Raw genomic sequence first — 27,269 nt, 5'->3', positions numbered from 1 at the left:
TTTAAGAACTAAACACAAAATATTTTTATTTGTTTTTATGGTTTAAAGCATTGCACTTGATTATGATAATAATAATAATGATTTTTTTATTGTGGATTGTTTTTTTGTTTGTTTATAGATAATAATTTATTTAGTTATTTAAATATGTAGGTAAAGCAAATGTAGTTTAGGTCCTTGAGGGCCGCCTCAATTGTGGGTGGCAACTATTTAACTCTCTTCCTCCCCCCTCTCGCTCTCTCACTCACACTTTCGATACTGACTTGATAAAATTAAATTTGGCAACATTTTCAATCAATGATCAATCAACTTACTTATTGTGGCAAAAACACAAAAAATACACGCACACATATTACACATTACATTTGGTTCCATGTATATATGTATATAACAAAAGAATTACACTAGATCCTGGCCAGATGATGGACTCACTCCTCGGCGGCACGCAGAACGGGAGTCACCTGAACCTCATTCTGTTCGTCGCTCTTGATGTCGAATTTCAGTTTAGTCAATTTCTTGAGCTCACCATCGGCCGCCGATGTGGACTCGGAAGTTGTCTCCACCTTGACTGTGTCGGGATAATTATTCTCACCGCTACCCAATTCCTGGGAGAAGCTGACCACGGTCTTTGGCTCATAGTTGACACCCAAAGCACCGCTTGGATCGGGTGCTGGTATGCTGGGGCCATCGCCATTGGTGGCATGGCCATTTGTTTCACCATTGGTATGGCCATTGGTGTGGGAAATGGTTATGGCGGCTTCGTCTTCTTTTTCAGCCTGTCCATTCTGCTGCAGAGATGTGGCCACTGGAGTGACAGGACTAACTGGGGCAACTGTTGGCTCTACTACCTCCACTTGCGCCTCAACTGGAGCTGGAACAGCAACGGGCTCTGTCTCTGCCTGGACTTGGCTCTCCTCTACAGCCTTTGGTTCAGCTTCTGGTTCATCAGCCTCACCGGCAACGGCCTTGATGACCTCTTCAATAGCCTGGGCCACTTCCTGGGCAGCCACTGCTGCATCTTCTTCTTCAGCTGCATGATCATTGCCATTGCCGTTGGAAACAACTGCAACTTCCTCTTCAGCCACATGTCCGTTGCCATTGGTAACAACTGCTTGCTCTTCTTCTTTGGTAGCTTGGACTGGAATTTGCTCCTCCTCAACGACCTTCTCGAATACTGGAGCTGGCATTTCCAAGGCCGGAACTATGGCCGGACTGGCCATAGTCTCGACAAATGATGTACGATTCGGGGAGTCTGGTGAGATCATGACATGAGTGAAATAACCACTACGACGATTCTCAAAGTCCAATACATTCTCCTTGGCCAAACGCTCCTGAATGCGTCGCTGGCGTCTTATGAACTCGGGCACATTCTCATCATTCTCGGCGGGTGGTGACAATGGATCCGCCTGTTTGGGACGACGTAAGATAACTTTGGCTGCCTCATTGTCGGTGGCTGTGCCATTGGCATTGCCGTTGCCGTTGGTGGCCCAACTGGCTGCTGTATTGGAGGGCTTAAAGACGCCATTGAACTTGGTGCCAATGATGAATTTGTTGCTATTGTTTACGTTGGCACTGCTGTTTGAAGTCTTGAAGGCATTGTAATTGTTATTGCCATTCGCTTGCGGTGACAATGGATTGCCATTCTCTTCGCCTTTCGGGGATCGAGCTATGGTAAAGTTGGGCTTGCCATGGCTAATCAGTAGCTTGGTGGCCGGTGAGGGGCTCTTGTCGGGCAATGGTGAGGGTAGACCACTACGGATTTGTATGCTCGGTTTGTTGTTGTTGTTGTTGTTGCTGATTGTCTCGGCCATCTCTGTGAGAGAGTTGGTTTTCGCTTTTGACAAAAATTTTCTATAGATTTGGCGCTTTTACTTTCCGTTTCCGTTTCGATCTTCGATCTTTCGCCAAGTCTAACGGTGCTCTAAAAAAACAACAACAACAATAAAATATACAAAAACCAAAATTAGTGAAATTGCCAAAAAAATATAAAACCTTAATTTTATGCATATAATTTGATGTTTTGTCATATTATATGGAATGTTGATAAAGTTGGCGAAGGGCGATGAAAAAGTTCAAGCGATGACTAATATATAAAATTTATTTTAAATAGAAATGTTTTTGTGTTTCTTTTTTTCTGATTCGTGTCGTTCAAACTAATCAAATTCGCATTAATTTTACAAGTGCCTCCCAAAACTCAAGTTATTTTGATAATAAATTTTGAGTACAATTTCATGAATTTTCATCTGCATTGCCCACATCGTAAATCTTGAGATAAAGCTTTCAGGGCTTTATTTGAAGAACCCAGTAAAAGAAAAACGAGTATATCTAGCTGGTAATTGGAGTAAGCAGAACATTTAACCATAACCGATACTGCGGATAAGATTAGCTACATATGCTTGAAGGTGGTTTTCCATAGACTTTTAGTTGATACTTAAACGAACTGCCATTTCATTCTCTGGAAGAAACCTATCAAAGGGTATTATCATTAAAAGTACCTAAAAATTAGTTCTTCACAGAATTCATGTATAATCAAAAATATCTCTGATGATTTTGCTGCGATTTCTTCAAATTTTCCGTTATTTTTAATTTCTAATTTAAACAGAAATAAATGACATTAATAATTTTTAAATCGGTCGACTTGGAGTGGCCTTTAATATAAGCCTTTAATATAACCATAATCCATATTAATTTTTAAATTTGGGTTCGGAAATACGAATTATGAAAAAGTTTTAAGAATACCAAAAGCATAATCTAGGAACGACTTATCCGAAATTGTTTTTAAAATCAACAATGAAAATCTAAGATTTTTTTTCTTATTTAGTTACGATTAAAATCTCAAAAATAATATATATTCTTTTTAGTTTTCAAATCCGCAATCTAAATTTGTTTAATAAAATTATAAAGCTTTGCAAAAGAATTCGATTTGGAGAGAAAACAGTTTTTTCTAGCTTTAGAACTAACAATAAGTAAATCAACTTTTTACAGACTGTATATTAAAACGTTAATTAAAATTTGGCATCCGGTACTAATCATTAACATATTTTTGTTAATATGCAAAGCCATTCTCTAACCATATTGAAAGCTGTAGCAGACGCTAGGTAAATAGAATTAATTTTCTACTAGACTTTTAAATTTTTTGATTATTAAACTTTAATTTATGCATATTTTTTGTTCCCATTGAATCGGAAATAGTTACGGGCAGCCTGGAATCTTAAAGAACTAAGTTAAGAACCAATTAAAACTAATTTTAGATTGGTCCTGAATGTATTAATCTTGTTTTGATTTGTTAAATATTATTTATTAGTAAATTAAAACAAAATCCCAATAATCATTTTGTACCAAATTAGACAATTGGTCTTTCAAAGGGCTAGCTAAGACACCCTGACTTCGCTTTAATTAAAGTACTTTAATTTCGAGTTTGTAATCGAGCTTAAAGTTTTTTGTGAATCCCCTTATGTAATTCATTGTGAACTATTATGCCATTTTGGATTTATGTCAACATATTATTAAGAAAAGTTAAAGGATTGCAATTTAAAGAGGCAATTCTCCAGAAATTACTCATCTCTAATAGAGAATTTTATCATCAATTATAGTAACCTATTCTTCTATAAAAACAAACTTATCAAATCTGACACTCCCAAATTGTAAAAGGTCTGTTCTGTTTGTTTGTATTGCCTGAGTGTTTTATCTATGTATATTGTAGAATTTTAGCAAATTATCTAAATTACATAACAATTGACCTAAAGCTCAGGGTCGTTTGACAAAAAACAGAACAAAAACAAACGACATTGATTGTTTATATCAAACTGTATGACTGCTTAAATATCAATTAGATCGATCGAATGCATGGAAATGTTTGTGAGTTATTTGTAAGTACTACCCAGCCAGCGGATGGACAACCAAATGGATTCGGTCTCATGTTTTGGCTAATTGTAGCGCCTCCAGTCGATCCACAAAACGAGCGAACGATCGATCGATCAGAGACACACATGTGACTGGCATACTGACTGAGTGATCGAATTGGATGACCAGCTCCTCTACTACTACTACTACTAGCCATAACCTTATCAGTTTGACCAACACATGCACGTATGTACCTAGTCGCCGATTGATAGCCGGACGACAACTTTCATTGCCAAGCCACAATTTTTTATTGCCAAGACAGGTGGGAAGAGGTGGGAGAGTCTAATTTAATTAAGTGCTGCAATTTATAGACCTACATGTATATGTACTTACTCCTCTTATTTACTTGATATGCAGTCACTAACTACTCATAAATTCTAAACGCGTTCAATTTCATTTGTGATAGGAAGGTCAAGTTGTAAGTGGTTGTGGATTCTTAATTTCGATAGTAGTCAAAGTGACTAAAAAGTAAATAATTCACTTGAAGAATTAGAGCAAAGGAATCTCAGCACAAATAACAAATGAATCATTCTATATAGTATATGTAGTATAGTATATATAAATACTTTACTGATTTGACTTTTTCATGTACAATGTGACATAGTGGCTTAATTATTCATGGAACGATTTCAATCTGAACGTGTTTTGCTTTCTGTTTCTATATATGTATATGTATATTGCCCTCTCTCTCTCTCTCTCTTTTTCTCGCTCTTGTTGGGTTTTATAACAATTAAATAATGTCTGGGCAGTTGATAAAACTCAAATATTACCCATTAATTTTTTGTTTTTCAACTTTGCCGACGTTTTTTATCTTATAAATGTGTGTGTGTGTGTGTCTTGTGGTGTATGTGTGTGTGTGTGAGGGTGTTAATTATGTACAAATATTTTTTATATATCTTTTTTTTTTTTGCTCAATTGAACGCCAACTGTTGTGTGGCGGTTTTTTGTTTTGCCAAACTTTTTTTTTTTTAATTTAAGTTGCTAAAAATATTCGCAAAGAGTGAATATTTTTGTTGTGCTCGCAATCGATTATATAGTATATAGATTTTTGTGATGGAGAATCTGACCTTGAAGTTTCTATGCAGTTATTTATATACGTATACACAGCCAGTTGAGTTAGTTTCTTTATTATTATTATTATTATTTTTTGCATAAGGTGAGCCAGAAAGCACACTTGGACTTATGTAAAAGCTCATTGAAATAAAACTGGTACTAACAATTAATTTAAAAGAAAAAATTTCAACAAAAATAATCTATTACTTAATTGTTGAGGGCTATAAACTTTCATGTTTGCTTCGCTGATTTCATATATGAATGTACATATATGTATAGTACCTAAGTTTGATAAAGAGAGTCATGGGAAAACGTTAAGCAAATCGAGAAAAAAAAAACCCTAACTATAAATCACTTTTGTCTAGTTTTATGGGCAACACTCAATCATAACTGAGAGAACTATATATAAAAAACGGTTTCAATTTCATTTCAGCAGGGTCCAAACTTTGTCTCGAACTTTAACTAAAACCTCAAAATTCCATTTTGACTTATACTATTGATAGATTAATCCATATAAAGCACCCATTATTCATAGAAATCTATATGGTTTGCCTAATCTTTTAATCTATTAAGATTATGACATGTTTAATATATAGAGCAAAAATTGTAATCTTTAATATCTGTAATGGATTACAATTTATAGTATACAATTGCATTTACTTGATTCATGACTATTATAAACGATTGTGATTGTGATTGCGATTATGATTTCTTATCATTTTTTGCATTTTGTAAGATCAAATGAGTTTTTATAATGTTTGTTCTCGGTGTTTTTTTTTTTTTATGAGAGAGATTTATTTTTATTAGATTCACAGACAAAGTTTATAATATCTGATTTTAAAAATCAGCAGACTGATTCTGAGTCATACAGATGATGTTGATTTAGACGGGAAATGTTTTGAAAATATTTGTTGGCTTTCAATCTTTGGTATTTGTTTTAAAGTAGCTATTTAAGTTGAAGTCTTTAGAATAAGTTTTTAAATAGTTATACAATTCTGCCATAAGACAAATTTAAAGTGTTTGTTCAATGGTTTTTTTTTTTTTATAGAATTGTTTGGAAATAGATTAAAAACTTGGGACTTCAAAGTTTTAAATTTATAATTTTCTTTTTTGATAAGAAATTTCAGATATAAACAAATTGCATGAATTGCAGAAAGTTAACGGTTTAAGAGAATTTTTTGGAAATTTTTTAAAATCATTTCTAATAGTTTAAACTATTTTTTTTCGACTTAACTTAAGACAATTTCTAATCAATTTCAATAAGTTCTATCTCAATCAAATTAGAATTGGCCACGTTTGAAAATAAGAAGAATTTAATTTAGAATTTAAATGCAACTCAAGTTTTGCTAAAATAAAATCATGATTTAAAATTGTTGTGGAATATTTCAACCTATTTCTTACATGTTAAATTCATAAGATTTTAGCATATTATAAAATGGAAAACATTTGCAAATTTAAAACAAATTTCTAGTCGATTGTCCATAAAATTGCTATTGATTTACATTTGAAAACAATTCGAAAGGGAAAACACGGCTGATAATTTTTGATTGAACTTTGATCAAATGAGAATGAGAGATAAGAAATTGGACGACAAATTAAAAAAGTTTACGAACATGAAATAAAAAACTGTGATATGAAATCTAGTAAGTGACAAAAACTTTTGTTCTATAGTTATAAAAAAATATGTAGCCATCTATTTTCTTTAAAAGGTTTTTAAATAATATTAAATATCAAACTGAAACTGTATAATATTCGTGGAAATTCTTCATCAGAAAGTTTTCGAAACATTTTGTTAAAAATTTCTCCCCATAGTAACACCTGAAAAGCACTCAAAATTAAGGTGTGAATTTGGCTTAGGTATGTGCCAAAAATTTATATGATAGAAAGGTTGACAAAAGAGTTTTTCTAGCTTAGAAATGTTTAATACGAAATGGAATGGATTGCGTGAGTTTTGTTTGAGTGCGTCTTGGTTTGTCTAGTAAATCAAATGGAAATGGGTTTCTTGGCCCTATTTGATGTTATGTTTAAGGTGTGTTGTTGTTGTTGTTTGTTGTTACTATTGTTGGACTCTCATTGTTGTGGTTGCAAGCAAAGTAAACTCGGTCAGCATAGACACACACACACACTTTGCTAGTGTGTGAATTGCAATACCAAGAGTCTGGGAATTTTAATTTAAACTACGTGTACTACAGCATGTAATAATAATAAATACAACAACACAGCAGGTAGGAGGGAAAAGAAACAACAGAGAAGGTACACAATACCCACAATTGCCTTTAACGTATTTGCCACTTTTGAAACAGTTCGTGTTAATCTTATCATTTGTTTTTGTTGTTTTTTGTTATTTTTTTGGCAAGTCCCCGATAAGAAGCAAACATAATCCAGTAATAATATTACCTAATCACGTGATTAACAACTCCCCACTTTTTGAAAAAGAAATGAAATTAAAACTGAAATTCAAATGGAAAACCAACCAGCACACACATAAAGCATAATAAAAAGAAAGTGAAATCGTTGTTTTGCATAAAGAAATGTGCATGCGGCGAGGTTCGCCTCTGTCTCTCTCCCTCTCCCTCATTCTCTCTTTTTGTTCGAGCAGGAGTTCAAGGTACTCAAAAATATGTATGAATATAACTTGGGAGCAAAAAAAAAAATATATATATATAGAGTTGTCTGAATGAAGTTTTGGTTTTTGGTCTTTATAGAACAACAACAATTTGTTACACTTTAGCACATTTAACGGGGCAGCCAATTGTCAAAGTCACGTATGGTACATTTAAGCCGAGAATCAATCAACGCGTCGTATGAGTAATTTATATTTACACGTTTGCAGGTTTTGTTTTTTTTTGGCAATACACGCACCTCTTCAATGGGAACCACGACAATTGGGGGGAGAGTTGACAACGAAAGATAGAGAGATAGCCAGGTTAAGAGCGTAAGAGAGCTAACTGTTTTTTTTTTTTTTTTTTTTTTTGATTTGGTTTGGTTTGTCCGCTGCGTTACCGTAAAACGCCAAAACGTATCTGAAACTGAACCTGAACTGAACTGAACCGAACTAAACTGCAAAAACAAACTTCAACCAATTCCCAATGTGGCCTAAAGCTAGCTAACTGAAGCCAACGTCGTCGCGACGCGTCGTAGACATCGTCGCTGGCGTCGTCGTCGTCGTTGCTCGGTTATCGCTCTGCTCGTGCGCGGCAAGCTGGCAAAAAAAATAAATAAATACCTAAACGGCAAATGAGAAAAGTGCTTAAAGTTGTTGTTTTTGTTGTTGCACCTATCGGGCCCTTTGGCGTGAAAGGTGGCGCTATTTATTTTCCTTTTTATCCATTTTAATTATGCATAATTTTGTATTTTCTTTTTCGTTTTTCTGTGTGGACAAAACTGTTCAGCTGTTAATGTTAATGGCCAAATTGGCCACTTCCGACACTTTTTCGGGCTCTCATCAAGTGTCAAGAAAAGCGAATGAAAACACCAAACTAGTTTACACGTGTCTTTAGCATGTGATCTACATAATTCAATTCGCAGTTTATAAAATTATTAACAACTCAATTGAGTCATAACAAATGTTTCTAACTTGGCCCGAGAGACTTGGAGAAGTTTTTAGTATTCAAAATTATAAGTAGGTTTTTTCTATGACTATTTTATAACCGAAACAAACTTTGCCCCAAAACGAAAATAAAGAAAAGTTATCTCACTTACTTAGTCATCTTAGACTTACTAATTGTCTAACGACAGAGTGTAAATATGGTAATACGTTTAGAACAATATTTATGTCACTTGTAAGGGAAAAGTGAGAAATGAAAATGTTATTCAATTAGTTAACTATTTCTAGGAATTATGAAATTTCTGAAATTTTGAATATATTGCGACTGTCGATTTTGAAATCAAAGAGGAATCGAAAAAACACAATAGTAAAGAACACTGCATAAAGTCACTTAAAACATTGTTTACTACTCTAAGTACACAAAAATAAGTACTACTTGTATTTAACTATATAAAATTTGGTTATCCAAATGTGTTTGAATATAATTCTGTTGCTGGTATACACAACAAACAAATTTTTAAGATATTTTGTGGAAAATCTAAAATAATTCCCATAAAATCTAATAGTGCGACTTACTAGACTAAACTACAAAACTATCTTACTAAACTAAATGTTATTTTTTTAAATACATTTTGTGCCTCTTTATTTGTAAATAGAATACTAAAACTTTTAAACGTCTAGGTATTCAGTACAAGTTTTGAAAGTATTTAAGTATCTTCAATTACATTTTACGAAATGGTAACTTTTAAGACAATTTCTAATTCAAACTTAGAAACAAAAGACCATTATCACACATTAATGATTTCGATAGTAACTTAGCCCCCCATGGAATTTTTTACATAAGAAAGATGAAAGGTTTTCTAGCGATTGGTAAGTTTTGTGTGATATCTTTGAGTGGGTCTTTAGAAGTGCAATTAATTCGCGTATTCCTTAAGAATGTGCTAAATCGAAATCAATTTAAACAAAGATTAATTTAAGTGCAAAGTAAATATTTTTACCAGAAGCTGATATATAATTCTCAAGGTTTTTGGTTTTCGAATCGTTCTTGACTTTTCTTCTTAAACAGAATCTAATATCTTTCGTTATTCTAAAAAATTTATGAGGAATCCAAATGCAACACCCAGACTAGACTTTTCAGAATTTTTAAAGTTCCTTAGTTCAAAGTTATGTAACTCATTTTAATGCATTTTTGAATAGAATTATTTAAATTGTATAAAATCACGGAATGTACAAAATCAAGGAATTTCCTTTTTAAAAAATTTTAAAGTAATTTCAAAAACTGTCCCTGTACGTGGCCCATTCCATTATAACTTATTTGCCATTTCAGTTTCAATCACGTTTTTTGTGAAGCCGCATGAACTTTTGCCTCAGAAGTTTGTAAGTATGTATATAATGGTACATACATACAAACTTATAAATTCACATTCCGAAACAGATTGGCATGTTGAAGTAGTAAGTGGTTCTCTTCTCTTGTCCATATCGATTTGATAACATTCATGTCTGTGTATGTGTGTGTTTGTTTTTTTTTTTTTTGTTTGTGTGTTTCATTTTGTGATTATTTTTCGTTGATATGGATATCGAAGTATATTTGGTTTTAGACATTACTTTTTGGCTAGTAAAGCGGCCCTAATGCCCCATGGCTTCCGCACTCAATTTTCGTATTGGCCATGAAAAGCTGTAGAATTGCTAAAGGAGAGATGGTTGGGCATGGGGCTTTTGGGGGGTAAGTGGGAATGGGGCATAAAGGGGCGGAAGTTTGTTGTTATGGGAAAAGCTGTTTGACTTGTGTATGAGGTGTGGGGAGTGGCGCCCGTTGTTGGCGATAAATGCTATCTGCGCCATAGACTTATAAATGAAAAAAATACATACATACATATTGGTATATAAAAGAACCAGCACACGAAATTGAAAAATGGTGAAAAAAATAATAACTGGTAAGACTTTCAACTTGTTTTCTTCAATGGAAGAGGCTTAGAAACTACAAGAGATAGAAAAACGACCCAATAAAACAATTAGTATGCAATTTTCACTTAAATGATTATGAAATTTCTTTTATAAAAAGTATAAAAGTTTGTTTAAATTAGAAATCTGTAAGATTCCCCCATTTAATAATTAAATTATTCCATAAATATTATTTAAAACATCGAATCATTTCACTTTAATTGGCTTATAAACAAGTTTTCCCACTTTATGAATATAAAATCAAAAGCTTCGGCTAGACTGAAGGTTCTGTGCACTTGAATCGTGAGGTAACTAAGCTCGTAGTGATCACATAGATAAAGTTTTGTATGAATTACGAATAGACAAAAATTGATTATTTCTAATACTAGGATCATTTGAATCAAAGCTTTTCATGCTTATTAAAACCATTTAATATTTTATTTTGATTGTAAGTATCAATATTAAGTTTCTTGTAATACTTATTTAAAAAAAAAAAAAAATAATTAATCGTATGATTAAATTAGGATCAAATAACAATATAGGACTATAACTTTTTTAAAAGTTCTATTAATAGGCATTCAAATTTGTTAGACTTCTTTTCGACTTCAAATAAAAAACGCCCAATAATTAATCGAGATGTAGCTTTTGAAGTAACATATTTGTGACTAAAAAATTGTAATAAAAATTTTAAGTAAATGGCGTACTAAAACCTAACCAACAAATAGGACCGAAAACATTCGAAAGTCATAATAACGAACAAGATCTCTTTGATTTTCTGATCGGGCTATCATCTCCAACTTTTGATCAGTATTAGTAAATCCCACTTATTTTTCAACATATACTTTATACGTCAAACATTGTTAAAGACCTGGGAATACAATAATAAAAATGAATTGAAAATAATTTGGCAGGTTTTTTAAAGTAGAAAAATTGTTTTACCTATCTCTGAATAAGTCCGTCGTATCCGGTTTTCAACAAGATTATTTAAATATTTACAAACAATATCCGTTAACATTTCGTCAAGATAAATAAAGTAAAATACGAAATTATATGCCCTTTAGAATATGAATTTGCATATTTGATTAGCATTAAGAAACAACTTAATCTTGCCATTTTCATCTTAAATCTCAAAAAAAAAACAGGAAACGGAACAGAAATTGCGAAATTAATCAGAGGAAAGTAAATCGCATATAAGCCAACAATATTTTACATTTGATACATATAATGGACTACACAACTCACTAAACTCTCCTCGCAAATAGTTTTGCTACCAATTCCAATATTTGCACATCATTACAATTACCAAAGGCCTCTGGAATATGACTTTGTTTTAATGATCTATTTGCGAGGTTGAATAACACACTAATTGACACACAAACACAGAGAGACACACGCAGAGAAAAATAGTGAGACAGAGAGAGAGAGAGACAAAGAGAATCGGAGAGAGAGAAATAGAGAGCAGACTCGCATACTTTTTTTCCGAGAGTTCAAGTCAAAGTCGGCCGTTTGTAACCTTGACAAAGAAAAGCATTTTCAATTAACCGTTAACGGCTGCAAATTGCGAGAAACCAAGAAGAAATACATACGTAGATGGTTGAGCGCGAATAGAGAAAAGCAGAGACACAACACGCAAATTGTTTAAAATTTATTAATTATACAAAAAAGAATTTGTTGTAATTTGCCGACAACAGAACACAAACAAAAATGGCCAATTGATTGGCGCAAATTAGACTTTCTTTTTTTTTTTTTTTGTTCGGTTTATAAGGTAAATTAACTAATTACAATATTTGCATATTAAATGAAACATACACAAAAATGGCAAGCAATATGCTTGAAAACTTTCAAAACGAATTTCAAGTGGAAAAAATTATACAAACGAACAACAACAAATGTACAATAGCAATAAACATAAAATAAAAACCGATCTACACCCGAGCGTTATATATTTGAAACTGAACGCAAAACTCAAAATCAAACTCTGCCCCGGCAATGGACAACAAAAACAGCAACAGCAACAACAACAATGGTTGGGGTTTCTATGAATGAAAGCTTGGATTTTTTATTATTTAGGTTTTTTTCATCTTCCAACTGGCACTGTGTATGCACATTGTTATAATTGACAATGAACGCTTTTTTACAATGACTTGTCGGTCCTGTGCACAATAGACGGAGCCAAACAATAGGCAAAAGTGCAGAAAGTAAAATAAACGAAATGTAATGCATGTAATGTAAAAATTTAAATTAACGTGCAACTCAGCGGTTGAAAAGTACGGTCACCCTAATCGATATGCAAATTCGGTAACTTATCGATAAGTCTGTGTTGTAGGGGCGCTGTCGATAGCTGTAGGTATCGATATATCATAACAGGCCTCGCCATTTTGAATATCTAGCGTCTGTGTATAATTAAATAGTCAATTGGGAATTTAGTTTAAATAATCTGGGATATAATTAAACGTATCACAATGGACCACAATATGCTGCGTCACAAGGAGCTGTTCAAGGAGCAATCAATGGCATTGTCTCCCCGCAATCATAATGCCATGAACCGGGAACTACAACGAGAGACGCGCGCAAAGCAAAGAAATAAACGCTTCGAAAGTAACCGCATAATTAGCCTCAGTCCAACACCAAGAAAGCCGGCAGCATGTCAGGCTCTAGCTGAACCTACTTCTGTCAAAGAGAATCATGAGCCCAATCCAGTCAAGCCATACAAGACACCTCAAGTTCGCAAATCTTCTACCGCGGTTGTCCAGAAGCAATTGTCCCGCCAAGAGCAGTATTTGCAGCGTTTCTTACAGTGGAAAGCCGAATGCAAGAAAAAGTATCAAAAGTTGAAGCCTCGAGTTGGTCAGCAATTGCAATCCCTTAAAGATACTGCGCAAGCTCCGCTTGGAAAAGGTAGTGAAACATTTCGGCCACCTGCCAATCTTCAGCAAAAAGATGCCAGTGCAACTCCATTGGTCTCTCGACGTTCGCTCTATATGGTGATAGAGCCTAACAAACATGAGCCCCAAACAGTTAGCAGAGGAGGAGGCGTAGGAGAAACAGCAGCTGCTAAACATATCAAGCCGGCCCCAATGAAGACGAAGCCTCAGACAATTAAGCCTCACAAGCCTCAGACAAGTACAGTAAAGGCTCAGGCGTCTACAGTAAAACCACAGATAACTACAGTAAAGCCACAAGCATCTACAAGCAAGCCACATTCCTCTACAGCGCGTCCGTTACCGAAGATTCCACATAAGAAGCCACCTCCGTTGCCTACAACAAATCCTTCTCTAAAATCTCAACCAATTTTATCTAAACCAGCACCTAAATTGGCCAATGTTATGACTCAACCTTTCTCCAAGCCAGTGTCCACCAAGCCAATAACCTCAAGGACGGGAAGAACTATAGGGAAAGCTCAAATACTCAAACCTCAGCCTATACGTGGTAGTGGTGTTCCTGCTGCTGGAGGAGGTGGCGGTGCTGCCGCCAAATTTAAGAGTAAAATCGAAACTAAACCACATGTAATGCGAGCGAATTTGACAACACGCATGAAACCAAAAGGCACACTACAGGGAAAGCATGCAAAGGCTCTGCTCAGGGAAATACTGCATCCTGTTGTTGCAGAGCCACCACAAACCCCCTTGGACACCAGTGATAATCCTTTCCACAGTCTCGTAACGTCGACACAATGCAAATCGAATAATACGAGCAGTGTCAATCTAATGGATGCTTTTGGTGAAGCTATAGAACAGATTAGCCCAGTGGTTCGAGTTTCCAACAAATGTGAAGGAGACTTAAAGGTCAAAAGGCAATTGATTAACAAAGTCCAAGAATTCGCTGTTGGTGACAAAGATGTGGGAGTTGAACAACTGCCAGGAGATGAGCCATTGAAACGCAAATTTAACTTCGAGATGTGCGAGTCCATGATTGAATCGCCAACTGTGGATTGTGTTACTATAGTTAAAGGTAAGTTTAAAGATACATTTATTACCCATGGTATACTATAAATTGACATTTTTTAATTTAGCTCCCACCGACGAAGATACTCTCAAGCATGAAGAAGAACAACAGACACCGCCACGTCGCAGTTCCTCATCCAATGACAATAATTATCTGAGTCCCTATGTGACTTGCAGTCGCGGCAAGGTGAATTCGCGTAATGAAAAGGAGAAACGTAATAGCATGTATCTACAGGATCCGGAGACACCGCTGGAGGTGCGTTTGGCATTGAAATCAGTTAACTATTTTCGTCAACAATTGGCCGAGGAGATTGAACGTTTGCATGTACTATGCCAGGAATGGGAAGAGTATTGTCAACACCATGAGTCTCGTCTTACGGAAACTGGTGGTCTGGATATGATAAATGTCACTATAGGTCAAACCAAATTGTTGACCAGCAAGAAAATGATGCAGTTTAAAGGTCTAATAGATCGCTGCGAAGCTGGAGCCAAGGGTACTAACAGCGGACCAAATGATGGTAGCGAAGATTCAAAACCTGTTTTGGCCAAGGATCTAGAGGGTTGGTGGGACATGCTGAAGCTGCAAAGTGATAATGTAGATAAACGTTTCGCTAATCTTAAGAAATGGCGTGACAATGATTGGCTGGATCCTGATGCCCGCAAAGAAGTAAAACCGAAGATTACCATGGCACAACCTCTAAAGGCTGCCAAACCCAAAGCCAAGGGCAAGGCCAGCTCCAGTTTAAAACAATTTTTGCAAAAAGCTAAATTGAAACATAAACAGGCAGAGGAAGCAGCGGCGGCAGCAATAGCCGCTGACCCAAATACAACTCTAACATCCGATATCCCCGGTACACCGTCTTCTCGTCGCTCTCGCCGTTTAATTGTGGTCCGTGATCGCAAATCGTTTAGTCCAGCTCGTACTGTACTGCGCCTATCCCGCAATGGGAATTCACCAAGATCCTCAATAGTCGGAGCTGGAGCTGCTGGTAATCAACTACTCAAGACCGCCATTTTGGGAGCCACACTTCAGCACACAACTCCCCCACGTCCTGCGCCGGTTGCTATGAAATCGCGTGCGTCTATATTGAAGACCCCTGGTACAGCCAAGCGGGAGTCGGTCCACCGAGGAGTCGTTTTTAGTGCCAAAAAGAATGTGCGACGATTCCAGTTCACCTTTGACGAGGACGGCGATCTTGATAAAACGAGTGGTGGGGATAAGCTTGAGGATTGTGTAGAGGATATGTCTGCGGAGGATGTGACAATACAAATGGCCAAACAAAATGATCAAGAGCCGAACCACAATGCTAGCTGTAGTGACCCCGCCAATACGTCCCGAACCTACACTTTGCGCAATCGTAGAGTAAAATTGAGACCTTCGTCTGAGTTTATGTAAAGTTTATTTTATATATATTTTTATTGTTGTATGTCAGTCATAATTATCGTTTTTAAATTTAAACTAGTTGTAATTTAAAGCGAAGTATAAAAGTTCTTAGAGTTTAGTGGAAATTTGAAATAAAAATAAAGCAAATTTAATTGATTTTAATATCGCTTTAAATTAACTAAATTCATTATAGTCATCGAAAATAATTAATACTCTTCACTTTCTTTCACCAAAATATTGATTTTGAAAAATATTTCTATACATTAAAACTATCGTGTGCCGATAGTGTCATCGTCATAAACTATCGATGACCCAAACGGCTTTTTCGATAATTTAAAAAAAAAAATAATTTTTGTTATTTTAAATTATGAAAGTATTTTATTAAACTTAACGGCGTACTTGAAATAAATTAAAACCACTAAGAAATAAAATAAGCAAATATTTACACACTTATCACCATGGCAGCGTCATTTCTCAACACTAATTTTTATCGCACTTGGGTGATAGATGATCGTAGCAACTCTGATTGTACAAATTTAGATAAAGTGCTCATTAGGACAGAGAATCCGACAATTTAAAATTAATTTTGAATTTATTGTTTGCAATCGGAATTAGCAACTGTTGACGACGTTAAGGCAACTAAGCAGCCAAAGTGCAAATGTTTAAACGATTGTAAAAAGTGGTTTAAAGTCGTTTTTTTACAAACAAGTTTTGAATTGTTGTCGTCATAAGGCAGAGTTCGTTGTACAAGTTGCAAGTACATACATTCCGTGAATTTTGTTTTATTTTTACCTCTATCGCTGCTGAGACGAACTCAATATCAATAAACAAGCAATCTTTAAGTTGTGCTTTGCAAGAGAAATAACAATTGGCCAACGATGGATAGCCATTTGGGTAAGTCGTTGCAGTTGGCAACTTTTTTTCGTATTTCAAATTGAATTTTCAACCTCTTCTCTGGCCTGGCCAGTATGGCAGTACAGTAACGTGACAGTTGGAACATAGGGCCTCGCGCGCAAATTATTTAACTGATTGGGCAGCAGCAAGTTGGCCGTTAATTAGTCAAATTTACATTGTAATTGTGTTTACATTAATTGTGTAACTATTGATTAGCCTTTGTATTGTGCATATTAACGTCTTTTATTACAATTTGGAAAAAATTTGGTGGGCTGCTGACGAAATGAAAAATTTCCCTTTAGCTTTGAAAGGGAACATCCCAAAACAAAGCGAAATTTCCCCTTGGCCTTTGCCGTTTCTTCAGAGGGTACAGTCTGGGTGGGTGGTGGTGGTAGCAACATGCATACATATATTTATATACTTTACCCATATGTATGTTTGTAGTTATAAATATGAAATTTAAGTGTTTTCTATATATTTACTTAGCCTTTAAAATGATTTGGAACCGTTTTTTAGTGTTGTGACTAAAAAAGCGCGCATAAACAATTACCCCAAAAAATAACCCATTACTAATAATGATAAATTATCGATTACTATCGATATACCTAGAGGCCGCAGCACATTTTTGTGAGGTTTACGCAATTGAATAATATTTTCCTCGGCCACCGGAAAATTTTGAATATTCTGTAAGTAGATAGCAAAAGCTGTTCCAAAAAATCTTCGAGTCTACTTTTTGAATTCGCCTCTCCTTAGTTAAAAACGAGATTTCGTTGTAGAGGAGACAAAGAAATCATGTCACATGCATTTGCTGTTGCCCTCAGCCGGTCGGCTGCTGCCCCCTGCTGGCGCTCCGTTGCAGCCGCCGGGCTATGAGTACGGCCAGAATAATGCGTCTAGCCAGTGCTAGCAGCAGTTCCGCCTGCTGGCAACGTCGTAACCCACTCCTGCCCTCCACCAATTCCACTGGTAACCTCCAGCAATATTTGCGCTCATATGCCAATGAAAAGAAGGTCTTCGAGCGTACCAAGCCCCATTGCAATGTCGGTACAATTGGCCATGTTGATCATGGCAAGACTACCCTGACAGCTGCCATAACAAAGGTCCTGGCCGATAAGCAATTGGCCGAAAGCAAAAAATACAATGAAATTGATAATGCTCCAGAGGAGAAAGCCCGTGGTATTACCATTAATGTAGCCCATGTGGAATATCAGACGGAGACCCGTCATTACGGCCACACTGATTGCCCCGGCCATGCAGATTACATTAAAAACATGATCACGGGAACGGCTCAGATGGATGGTGCTATTCTTGTGGTAGCTGCTACTGATGGTGCTATGCCCCAGACCCGGGAGCACATGTTGCTAGCCAAACAGATTGGTATTGATCACATTGTAGTATTTATCAACAAAGTCGATGCTGCCGATCAGGAAATGGTGGATCTTGTTGAAATGGAAATTCGTGAACTGTTGACCGAAATGGGTTATGATGGAGACAAAATTCCGGTGGTCAAGGGTTCGGCATTGTGTGCGTTGGAAGATAAGAATCCTGAGATTGGTTCAGAGGCCATATTGAAGTTGTTGCAAGAAGTGGATTCCTTTATACCAACACCAGTGCGAGAGTTGGACAAACCATTCCTGCTGCCAGTAGAGAATGTGTATTCCATTCCTGGTCGTGGTACTGTTGTTACTGGACGCCTGGAACGTGGTGTGGTCAAGAAGGGCATGGAATGCGAATTTGTTGGCTATAACAAGGTCCTCAAGTCCACGGTGACAGGCGTTGAGATGTTCCATCAAATCCTCGAAGAAGCTCAGGCTGGTGATCAACTTGGCGCCCTTGTGCGTGGTGTAAAGCGTGATGACATCAAGCGTGGCATGGTCATGTGCAAACCAGGCACAGTCAAGGCTTTGGATCAGTTGGAAGCCCAGGTCTACATTCTTTCCAAGGATGAGGGCGGTCGCACCAAGCCCTTCATGTCATTCATTCAACTTCAAATGTTCTCTCGCACTTGGGATTGTGCTGTGCAAGTTCAGATTCCCGACAAAGACATGGTGATGCCTGGCGAAGATACCAAGTTAATTTTACGTCTCATTCGTCCCATGGTCTTGGAGCAGGGCCAACGTTTCACTCTTCGTGATGGCAACTTGACCCTAGGCACTGGAGTGGTAACCAAAGTGATGCAAGGTTTGACGGAATCGCAACGTTTGGAGCTTACTGAAGGCAAAAAGGCGCGTGAGAAGAAAGAGGCTGCTAAAAAGTAAACCACAGCTGAAATAAATTAAAACACACATAAATTTAATTGTAATTTTTGTTTTTTATATAAGTTTTCGATTGAACGATTCAATTTTAAATACCCACATATATCGATTGTTTTCTTACAAAAGGGCGGGTAATTAATAACAATGATATTTTCACTGCGCCTGTGACTTTTCAATAATGTTATGTATGTTTTATTAAAAAGTGTTTTCAAGTCTTGGCCAAGCACAAAAGCAATTCTGTTCATATTTTTGAATGCAAACCGAAATTTGCAAGATTTGTTGTTAATGTTTTTTTTTTTTACCGTGGAGATATTAAAATATATCTTACCCGCCCATTATCGATATGTCTAGTTATCGATATCGGCCGCAGCTGATGCGCATGATAAGGGTTTTTTTTTTTTTTGAAAATTGACTTAAAAAATGTATGGCCAACGTTCAACCAGGGGTAATCAGCATTATAAACTGATTTAAAAATATCCAGTACTAATAATCTTACACACTTCTCTCTTTACATATCGACAGACTCTTCGGATGATAACAAACCGTTGCCAGAATTGAGTTTTGAAGACTTTATGGATCCCGAGCCAGAAACCTCAGGTCAACACATGGAAATTGAGAGTTACACTGGTGATACATATCAGGAAGATGATTCAGACGGCGATGGCGAAGGTCAGCAAGATGCTAATGACTCCCTCAATACACCACAATTTAAAAAATCCGTAGTCCAAATATTAGAAGACAAGCGTCTAACGGCCGGAACAGGAACTGGCGGTGTGTTCAAAACGCATGCCATCAAAGTTGTTACAGCAGGAGCTAATCCAGCGGCTAAAAGCCATTCTTCAGATATCAGAATTTTAAACAGTTCATTAAAACCTGTCAGCACTCCCTTGAAAATTGGGAGCACCAGTATAGCCAGCTCCAGTTCACCCAGGCAACTGGGTGGAGTGACTATGACACAGTTCAAGACGGCTGATGGACGTGTGCTCTATTTGAAAAAAGCTCCAGCGGCTGGAACTGGAGGAGTTGTTGCCGGCAAAGCTCCAGTTAGTCCTGTTGCCGCCAAAGTGGGAACAACGGGAAACACACCAGGAACAAGCACGGGAACAGCTATTCGTCGTGTGGTCAATACAACGGGTATACAAAAGGCTGTACTTGCAAAAGGTGTGTCTGTAGCCGGCACTGGATTAGTTAAAGCGACTGTTCCTAGTGGAACTTCCACCACAGCCATCACCATTAAGGGTATAACACCCTTGGCGGCAGAAACAAAATCAGCAGCAGCACCAACCCCACCAGCGTCATCAGGCACCAAAATCCAGGTGGTTCGCACAGCTGACGGAAAACTTATCAAATTGGGCCAAAACAATAACTCACCCGTAGTACTCAATACCAAGGCTCCAATATCAGGCGCTTCTGCAGCTTCCTCACCATCCAGTAATATGATAATTAACAAATCAGCCAGTGGGCAGGTGGTTATAAAGCCTAGTCCAAACTCTTCACCAGCTGCTGCTAGGAATGTACCCGGAATGGTTGTACAATCCGGAGGCGGCACACAAATTATGGTATCCACCAAGAATATCATTAAACTATCGCCCAAACCGGGAGCTACGAGTACTGTGTCGCAAACACAAGTTCAGAACGCTCCATCATCATCTACTACGACGTCGACAAGTGGAATGCGTACAATACAATTGAGTGGCAAATCGGGAGTTCAATTTGTTCGCGTAATGACCAACAATAAGGGACTAACTGCAGCCAAACCTACAGCAACATCCACACCCTCTCAGAAGCAAGTCTCTCAGTCATCGTCTGTTTCCCCAGCCGTTAGTGCTTCTACTCCTGTGGGCAATACTAATAAGATTGTGATGCGTACTATGGGTGGAAGCATTGTGCCGCTGCCCTCTATGAAAACTCTAGTACCCAAGCGAGCGCTGGGCGCCAATTCCATAACAGCGGCCACACCCAATAATCAGGAGTCCCTGCGAAAACATCGTCTAAACGATCTCAATGTGCAGCTTAAAAATCTGGGAAATAGCGAAGCTAGCGATAGCAGCGATGCCGGACCAGAAACCAAGAAGCCACGATTCTCTCAGTCATCGCCAATACAACGTGTTTTGGTCAAGGAGGGGGGGTCCAAACACATCATCCTCGTCGGCTATTACGCAACCCAAAAAGATTTACAATCTAGTAAAATCCGCAGGACCCAATGGGTCAGTAAAATATGTGATTTGCAATTCGAGTATGGCACGTTCTAGCATGAGTCCCATGAGGCGGGGCTACACTGGCTATGTGCGGAACGATGGCAAATTGTGTCGGACCTTGGTGAACAGCAGTGGCGGCTCCACTGGGGTTACCACCCTAAAACAATTAGGAAATAATCCACCAAATGCCAAAACTTTGCAGGCTCAAGCTCAGGCCAGACAACGCATACGCCAACAACATCTTCAGCAGCTTCAAAAGTCCAAGTCCCAATTGAAGAGTAGTCAGTTGAATCAATCAGCCAATGTGAAGCCAGTCCCGGCACCGGCCAACAAACCAAATTTCGAGATACTCAAGCCACCGTCGGCAGCTGCTTCCACTCCGGCCGTGGATGCCCAACTCAATCTTGCTTCACGTCGCAAGCATTGCAATTGTAGTAAATCTCAGTGTTTGAAACTCTATTGCGATTGCTTTGCCAATGGTGAATTCTGTAAGGATTGCACCTGCAAAGATTGTTTTAACAATCTGGACAATGAGGTCGAACGAGAGAAAGCCATACGGAGCTGTTTGGATCGTAATCCAAGTGCCTTCAAGTGAGTTAAATCAAAATAAAATGTCCATTCGATTTGTAATATAATTTTGTTACCTACATTTTTATAGGCCAAAAATAACAGCTCCCGCTTCGGGGGATATGCGTTTGCACAATAAAGGTTGCAATTGCAAGAGATCTGGGTGCTTGAAGAACTATTGCGAATGCTATGAGGCCAAAATACCTTGCTCCAGCATGTGCAAATGCGTGGGTAAGTAAATTACGTCTACTTTCATATTTTCTGATGAAAAACCAACTAACATTTTCTCTCCTTTCAGGTTGCCGGAATATGGAAGATCGTCCTGATGTTGATATGGACTCACTGGATAGTCTATTGGGTGTACGTAAACCGAATAAACCAAAAGATGAGACTGCCACCAAAAAGCATGATATACGTTCGAATCTATATCTAACCGATGATGTCATCGAGGCGACCGTTATGTGCATGATATCGCGAATTCTAATGCATGAGAAACAAAATATGCCCATTGAGGCAACTGAACGTGAAGTCATGGAGGAGTTGGGTGAAAGTTTAAATCAAATAATTACCTTTGCCAAGGAGAAGAATGATAACAATACGACCGCAACTTCTCGGCTGGATGAAACAACGAAAACTGATGCCTAAGACCAACAATTATTCTAGACATACGAACCCCAAGAAAAATTCTAAACAGACTTCATTTTATTTAGTTTATTAAGAAAAACAAAAACGTTCTTGACATAAACAAAAAACAATACACATATATTTATGTGGACTTTCTAAAAGTTGACCTTAAAGTAAAGTTGTAAAAGTGCAAATAATTTTCATTTTAAAGAAGAACAACAAAACAAACTTAACGTAATGAATAACATATTTATATACACACTGATTGTATATAACGACATTAAATTTATAATTATAACATGTATGTAGCAAAAAATATTTAATTAAGACAATTTTTGATAAAAACAAAAAAGAAATACATTTGAAATAAAATTAAAACAGAAAAATTTTAGCATGAAATGTGTTAAGAAATTTTATTATACAACTCTCAAATCCATGTACTGTATGTACATACATTTATATATGATAAATTTAAATAAATAAAACTAAAACAGATAAACCTTTAAGTGAAAGTGAAGTGGAATTAAATTAATCAAATGTTATAAAAGATTTGTAAACTGATTGAACGCAGGGCTTTAAATTTAACAGATGGTCGTAAAATACTTTTCTATTTAATTCGTTTTGTTTTCTATTTACTTTAAATTTTGTTAAGGTATTGTCATTATCTTTGATCTATTGTTAGGCAACATTATATTGACTATGATGCTACTAATACGTCGAGAAACACTCATTGAATGGTTCAAATAAGTTTTAAAACTCTGTAAACTATCAAATTGCTATAGATTATAATATGTAGCTTAATTTTTTACTTCTTAGTTGAAGGATTTAGCGAACTATTTGCATAATTTACTTCTTGTTGAACCAAACATATACGAGGAATGAGTTAAAAGGCATAACTTACCATAATATTCCAACATAAGTGTTAAATTTTGTTTTGTTTTTTCGAGTGTAGCTTGTTTATTCACCAACAACTTCAGTTACATATTTGTGTTTGTGTGTTTTATGTTTTTGTTTTGATCAGCTTAAATAAACATCTTAAACATTGTTTTCTTTAGATTATCATTATATATGCATGTATAATATAATATTTAGGTATTGTGTATATTTAAGTATGTATTTTAGTTTATATCTCCCTTACGATTTTCCTATCTGGTTTCTCCCTTACACACATGACTTGGCACATGACATGATTACACATCGTTTTTGTTTAGTTTAGCTTTTTCGAATATAAATGCGATAATTTGTGGTTATAGGCGTATATAATTCGTTATATATGTATGTTATGTATATATATATATATGGCCTGGTTGTATCAATAAACATGTACCTAATATGTAATAATATTGAATTTTTTGACTAATATGCTCGCGCTAAACTACAAGAAACATTTGCTTTAAATTAAAGAATTTTGTTTTAGCGGTCTTTCAAATAGTTTTTGTTTTTGAGAGAGAGTATGTGTGTGCGGTTAATATTTGTTTGATTAGCAAATACATACAGTAAATGGTTAAGTTAAATAGTTAAGATACATATATGTATATAGATAATAATACTGTGCACAAAACATTTTGATTATTATAATGTTAGTAATGTATATTTCTATATGTATTTTGTGTTTATAGTTTGTTTGACCCCATACCAGCTTGTTTTTTTTTTTTTTTTTTTTTTTGTATTGATAGTTAGTATATCATTTTAAACATTTATACAACAAATAATTAGGTATTTTCATTTCATTTATAAGCTATATTGTCTAATTCACACGTTTCATATATATATGTATATATATATTTTTTGGTATGCCCAGTTAGGAGGCCCCCCAGGTTTAACATGCTTCTCAGAGGTTTGGAAAGGTTCTCAGGGGGGGGTTATTCCTATATTCTTTCTCTTTATTGAAAACCGAACAAAACTCTTTATTTAGGTGTATATATATATATGTATATAGTATATAGTGTATATATTTGTTTAGTATACCCTGTACAATGCGGGACTTCGTTTGTTTTTATGTAGGTATATAGTATTTTGTATTTGTTTATATCTGCCTGATTGCATTTTGCAATTCTTCAAAGCTTTTCTTTATCTCAATTATGGTTTATGGGCACAACAATTATAATCAGCAAGTATTTCAGCTATGCATATGTACAGTGTTCTGATCTTTTTTTATCGGAATGTTTTTGTTGTTCCTCAATAACCTCATTGTATACCTGCGATCGACTACATTATGTTTTGCTTTTTCAACTTGTTTTTTGAACTGTCACTTGTCCGGTTGACTTAATGCAGGCAAAAAGTGTTTCAAAATACTTTCCAATATTTGAGATTTTAGTGTGCTTGAGTGATAAGAGGTCGGGATTTTACATGATTTCAAAATCACAACGTTTTAAGACACTTGCAGCCATTCAAGTCCCTGACGTCAGTATCCCTAATTGATTCCAAAATGAATCGTTTTTATATAAATATTTTCCAACTGAAATATCAAGCAAATCATATATCAAATGACAAATTGTACCTGCATTTCTATCATTTGGCTTAAATGCAGTTCATTTTCAAAAATGTTTCTTAAATTAATTCCCTTAAAGCGTCAGATTGATTAGTTAGTTAAGTAATATATATAATATTTTCCACTATAATCCTTTAGTTAACAATAAGTTTCAATATATTTCTAAATTTATGTATGTATATATATTTTGTTTGAAAATTGATTTATTTAAAGAAGGTTATTTGCTAGTGTCAAAGTGCAGACTTGTCGCATTATTCAAAAGGGTTTCGGGTTAAAATGTCACCAAAGTTGCCTGGATTTTTGGTTCTATTGAAAAACATATAAAAAATAACTTGTTTTTTTCCGAAATTTTCCTTGTTTTTAGAAATATTTCTTTATTGTTTCGAAAGCGAAACGCCAAATTCAATCGATTTGTGTTTGCGGTTTTCAAAATTCTTTGCTCAAGATGATGCGTGGATTGTGTAAGTATAATTTGAAGGTTCCTCTTGAATCTTTAAGAGATTGTTAAGGTTTTTTATAAAGCCCTCGGGGCTGTTGCAGCTCGACAACGACAGACAAAGGACATCTTTCACGGCGATCCATTTAAAATTCAATCGTATCAATTTCGTTATGCCGAACGACCCGCCTATCCAGTGCAGCAATACCCGAGACCCGAGCCACAGCCTTTACATGCCAGACCCCAGCAATTCGAGACATATTATTATAATCATAGGTTCAAAACGAATCCCATTGAAAGTCAACCTGTAACGACGACACCTCTGACAAGTGCGAGTGCTTTTACCGAGCACAGGAGACGTAAATTTCTACACGATTTCAAGTGTGTACCAACGCCGCCGAGAAAGATTGTAGCACCGATTGTCAACTGTCAGCGAAGTGCTTCAGTGGCTCCTCAACCAAGACGTATGCTTGGCACTACTACTCCCCTAACTGTGACCAATTCCCCGCTTCTTCAAAGTTGTTGTCATCGTGGGGAGTATCAAATGACTCGCCGAGGCTATCAGAGTTCTACCTCATTGGTTAAAAGTAGCAGCACAAATGTCCTGCGTACAGGAGCTGGAGCAACGCGTAGTACTTCGACCGTGAACTTACAGCGTAGGCAAAGTGCTCATAGTGGTTGTGAGATCAATATCAATATTAGTGGTCTAGATTCCAATATCGAGACGGATAATAATGTGCGCATAAAGATTGAAACGGACTCGGTTAGTCTGCGAAACAATACTGATAAGGTGGAAAATTCTACAATGGCTTTGAGTCGCTCGACTAGCAATTTTGGTATAGACAAACGTCTATCCAAGTTTAATGTGGCTCAAAAGACGAATTCTAATCGAGAACGAGAGGAACGTATTCCCTATTATCAGCTTAAACAGCAAGAGGAGCAACGAGAACACCAAGAGCAACGAGAACGCGCTGTACAACGAGAGCGACAACGAGAGCTTTTGCGTGAGTTGGAAAGAGAACGAGACAGAGATCGTTTGCTACAATTAGAAACTGAGCGAGAACGAGATCGCTTGCGTCTGTTAGAGAGGGAAACTCAAAGAAAGCTTGAGTTTGAGAGAATAAATCGTTATAAGGAACAACAGAGACGAGAAGCGGAATTGCGTTTACCCATGCGAGCCGTACCTATGCCCTCACCGGTGACAATGACGTCACATTTGTATCGTCCGGAATCCGATGAACGTCTGCCTGGAATGATGCCCTTTCGTGAGCGGCCACCAACTAAAAGGGCTCAGCGTTTAAGAAATCTTACTAGAACTAGTGTAGCGAAATCGCCATATGGCTTAAATACTTCTACAGATGCTTGTAGCTCTGAACCCGCGGCAGTACAAACTCCTCCTCCAGCTGCAACTACCGCCCCCTCTGATTCTCCACCTACAGTTTCCCATAATCTAGAACGTCGCAGTTCGGGCACTTCCAATGGCAATGTCCATGTGCTGATCACCACTGCGGCCAGCAATCATAGTCTACGTAGTCGTCGTCTCTCCACTCTGCGTGTCAACGAACATAAGCCACTTAACAGCGCCTTGCCTATTTCGGCCAGCTCTCAAAATCTCCCCATTCACACTCGTTTAAATAATATGCCCATAAGGATAACCACAACGCGATCAGCTGATAAGGATCCACAAATTTCCATTAATAAAGTGCGTTTGCGGAATTCATCTCCCATGCCAGAACATCGTAGCAGCAATACCCGACTCGATTATAATGTCAATATCAATGTCTATGCGGATCCTTTGCGCATGATGCGATTGTAATGGGGGGCTGCTCCCTTAGGATTTGTCAGAATCAGTGTTAGAACCACTCTGAAATCGAGATTACTTTCAGAGTTGTCCCAACATTGATTCTATGTATAATCTTTGTTTTTAAATTGAACACGAAATTAATATTTTAAATCCTTTCATTTTTGGTCTTGTGTTTTACAACTAAAATTGCCATAATAAATAAATTTTAGTTTTCCTCCTTCCCCTTTTTTA

The 27,269-nt window shown here is 36.6% G+C and overlaps 5 protein-coding genes across 7 annotated transcripts; 4 read left to right on the top strand and 1 right to left on the bottom strand.

The window, feature by feature from the left end:
• Positions 1–60: 60 nt before the first annotated feature.
• hebe lies at positions 61–12,373 on the bottom strand. Of its 3 annotated transcripts, none has more exons than XM_068288838.1 (2): positions 12,251–12,373; positions 61–1,918 (listed from the first exon to the last, which is right to left on the bottom strand). In XM_068288838.1, the coding sequence occupies exon 2, from the start codon at positions 1,806–1,808 to the stop codon at positions 426–428; it is 1,383 nt and encodes a 460-aa protein (XP_068144939.1). In that variant the 5' UTR covers positions 1,809–1,918; positions 12,251–12,373; the 3' UTR covers positions 61–425. The 3 variants fall into 3 exon arrangements, with proteins under 3 accessions (XP_068144939.1, XP_068144938.1, XP_068144940.1); XM_068288837.1 differs by lacking the exon at positions 12,251–12,373 and adding an exon at positions 7,816–7,958; XM_068288839.1 differs by lacking the exon at positions 12,251–12,373 and adding an exon at positions 7,678–7,695.
• Positions 12,374–12,805: 432 nt separating this feature from the next.
• On the top strand, positions 12,806–15,931 carry mars. Its single transcript, XM_068290679.1, has 2 exons — positions 12,806–14,392; positions 14,454–15,931. The coding sequence occupies exons 1-2, from the start codon at positions 12,904–12,906 to the stop codon at positions 15,779–15,781; spliced, it is 2,817 nt and encodes a 938-aa protein (XP_068146780.1). The 5' UTR covers positions 12,806–12,903; the 3' UTR covers positions 15,782–15,931.
• Positions 15,932–16,326: 395 nt separating this feature from the next.
• Positions 16,327–22,637, top strand: mip120 (Myb-interacting protein 120). Its single transcript, XM_068290640.1, is given in 5 exon segments — positions 16,327–16,663; positions 19,441–21,065; positions 21,067–21,707; positions 21,775–21,914; positions 21,982–22,637. Coding segments are annotated over 5 exon segments (2,769 nt in total). The 5' UTR covers positions 16,327–16,647; the 3' UTR covers positions 22,329–22,637.
• mEFTu1 (mitochondrial translation elongation factor Tu 1) lies at positions 17,456–19,021 on the top strand. The gene is given in 2 exon segments (XM_068290894.1): positions 17,456–17,498; positions 17,501–19,021. Coding segments are annotated over 2 exon segments (1,464 nt in total). The 3' UTR covers positions 18,922–19,021.
• A 2,436-nt stretch (positions 22,638–25,073) lies between the features above and the next one.
• On the top strand, positions 25,074–27,255 carry LOC137578308 (inner centromere protein). Its single transcript, XM_068292030.1, has 2 exons — positions 25,074–25,259; positions 25,321–27,255. The coding sequence occupies exons 1-2, from the start codon at positions 25,244–25,246 to the stop codon at positions 27,048–27,050; spliced, it is 1,746 nt and encodes a 581-aa protein (XP_068148131.1). The 5' UTR covers positions 25,074–25,243; the 3' UTR covers positions 27,051–27,255.
• The last annotated feature ends 14 nt before the right edge of the window (positions 27,256–27,269 follow it).

The sequence above is a fragment of the Drosophila tropicalis genome, unplaced genomic scaffold (assembly GCF_018151085.1).
Source record: "Drosophila tropicalis isolate 14030-0801.00 unplaced genomic scaffold, ASM1815108v1 contig_593, whole genome shotgun sequence".
In the NCBI taxonomy this organism is placed as follows: Eukaryota; Metazoa; Arthropoda; class Insecta; order Diptera; family Drosophilidae; genus Drosophila; species Drosophila tropicalis.
Note: the sequence above shows the minus strand (reverse complement) of the source record. Positions and strands in the feature narration are given on the sequence as shown.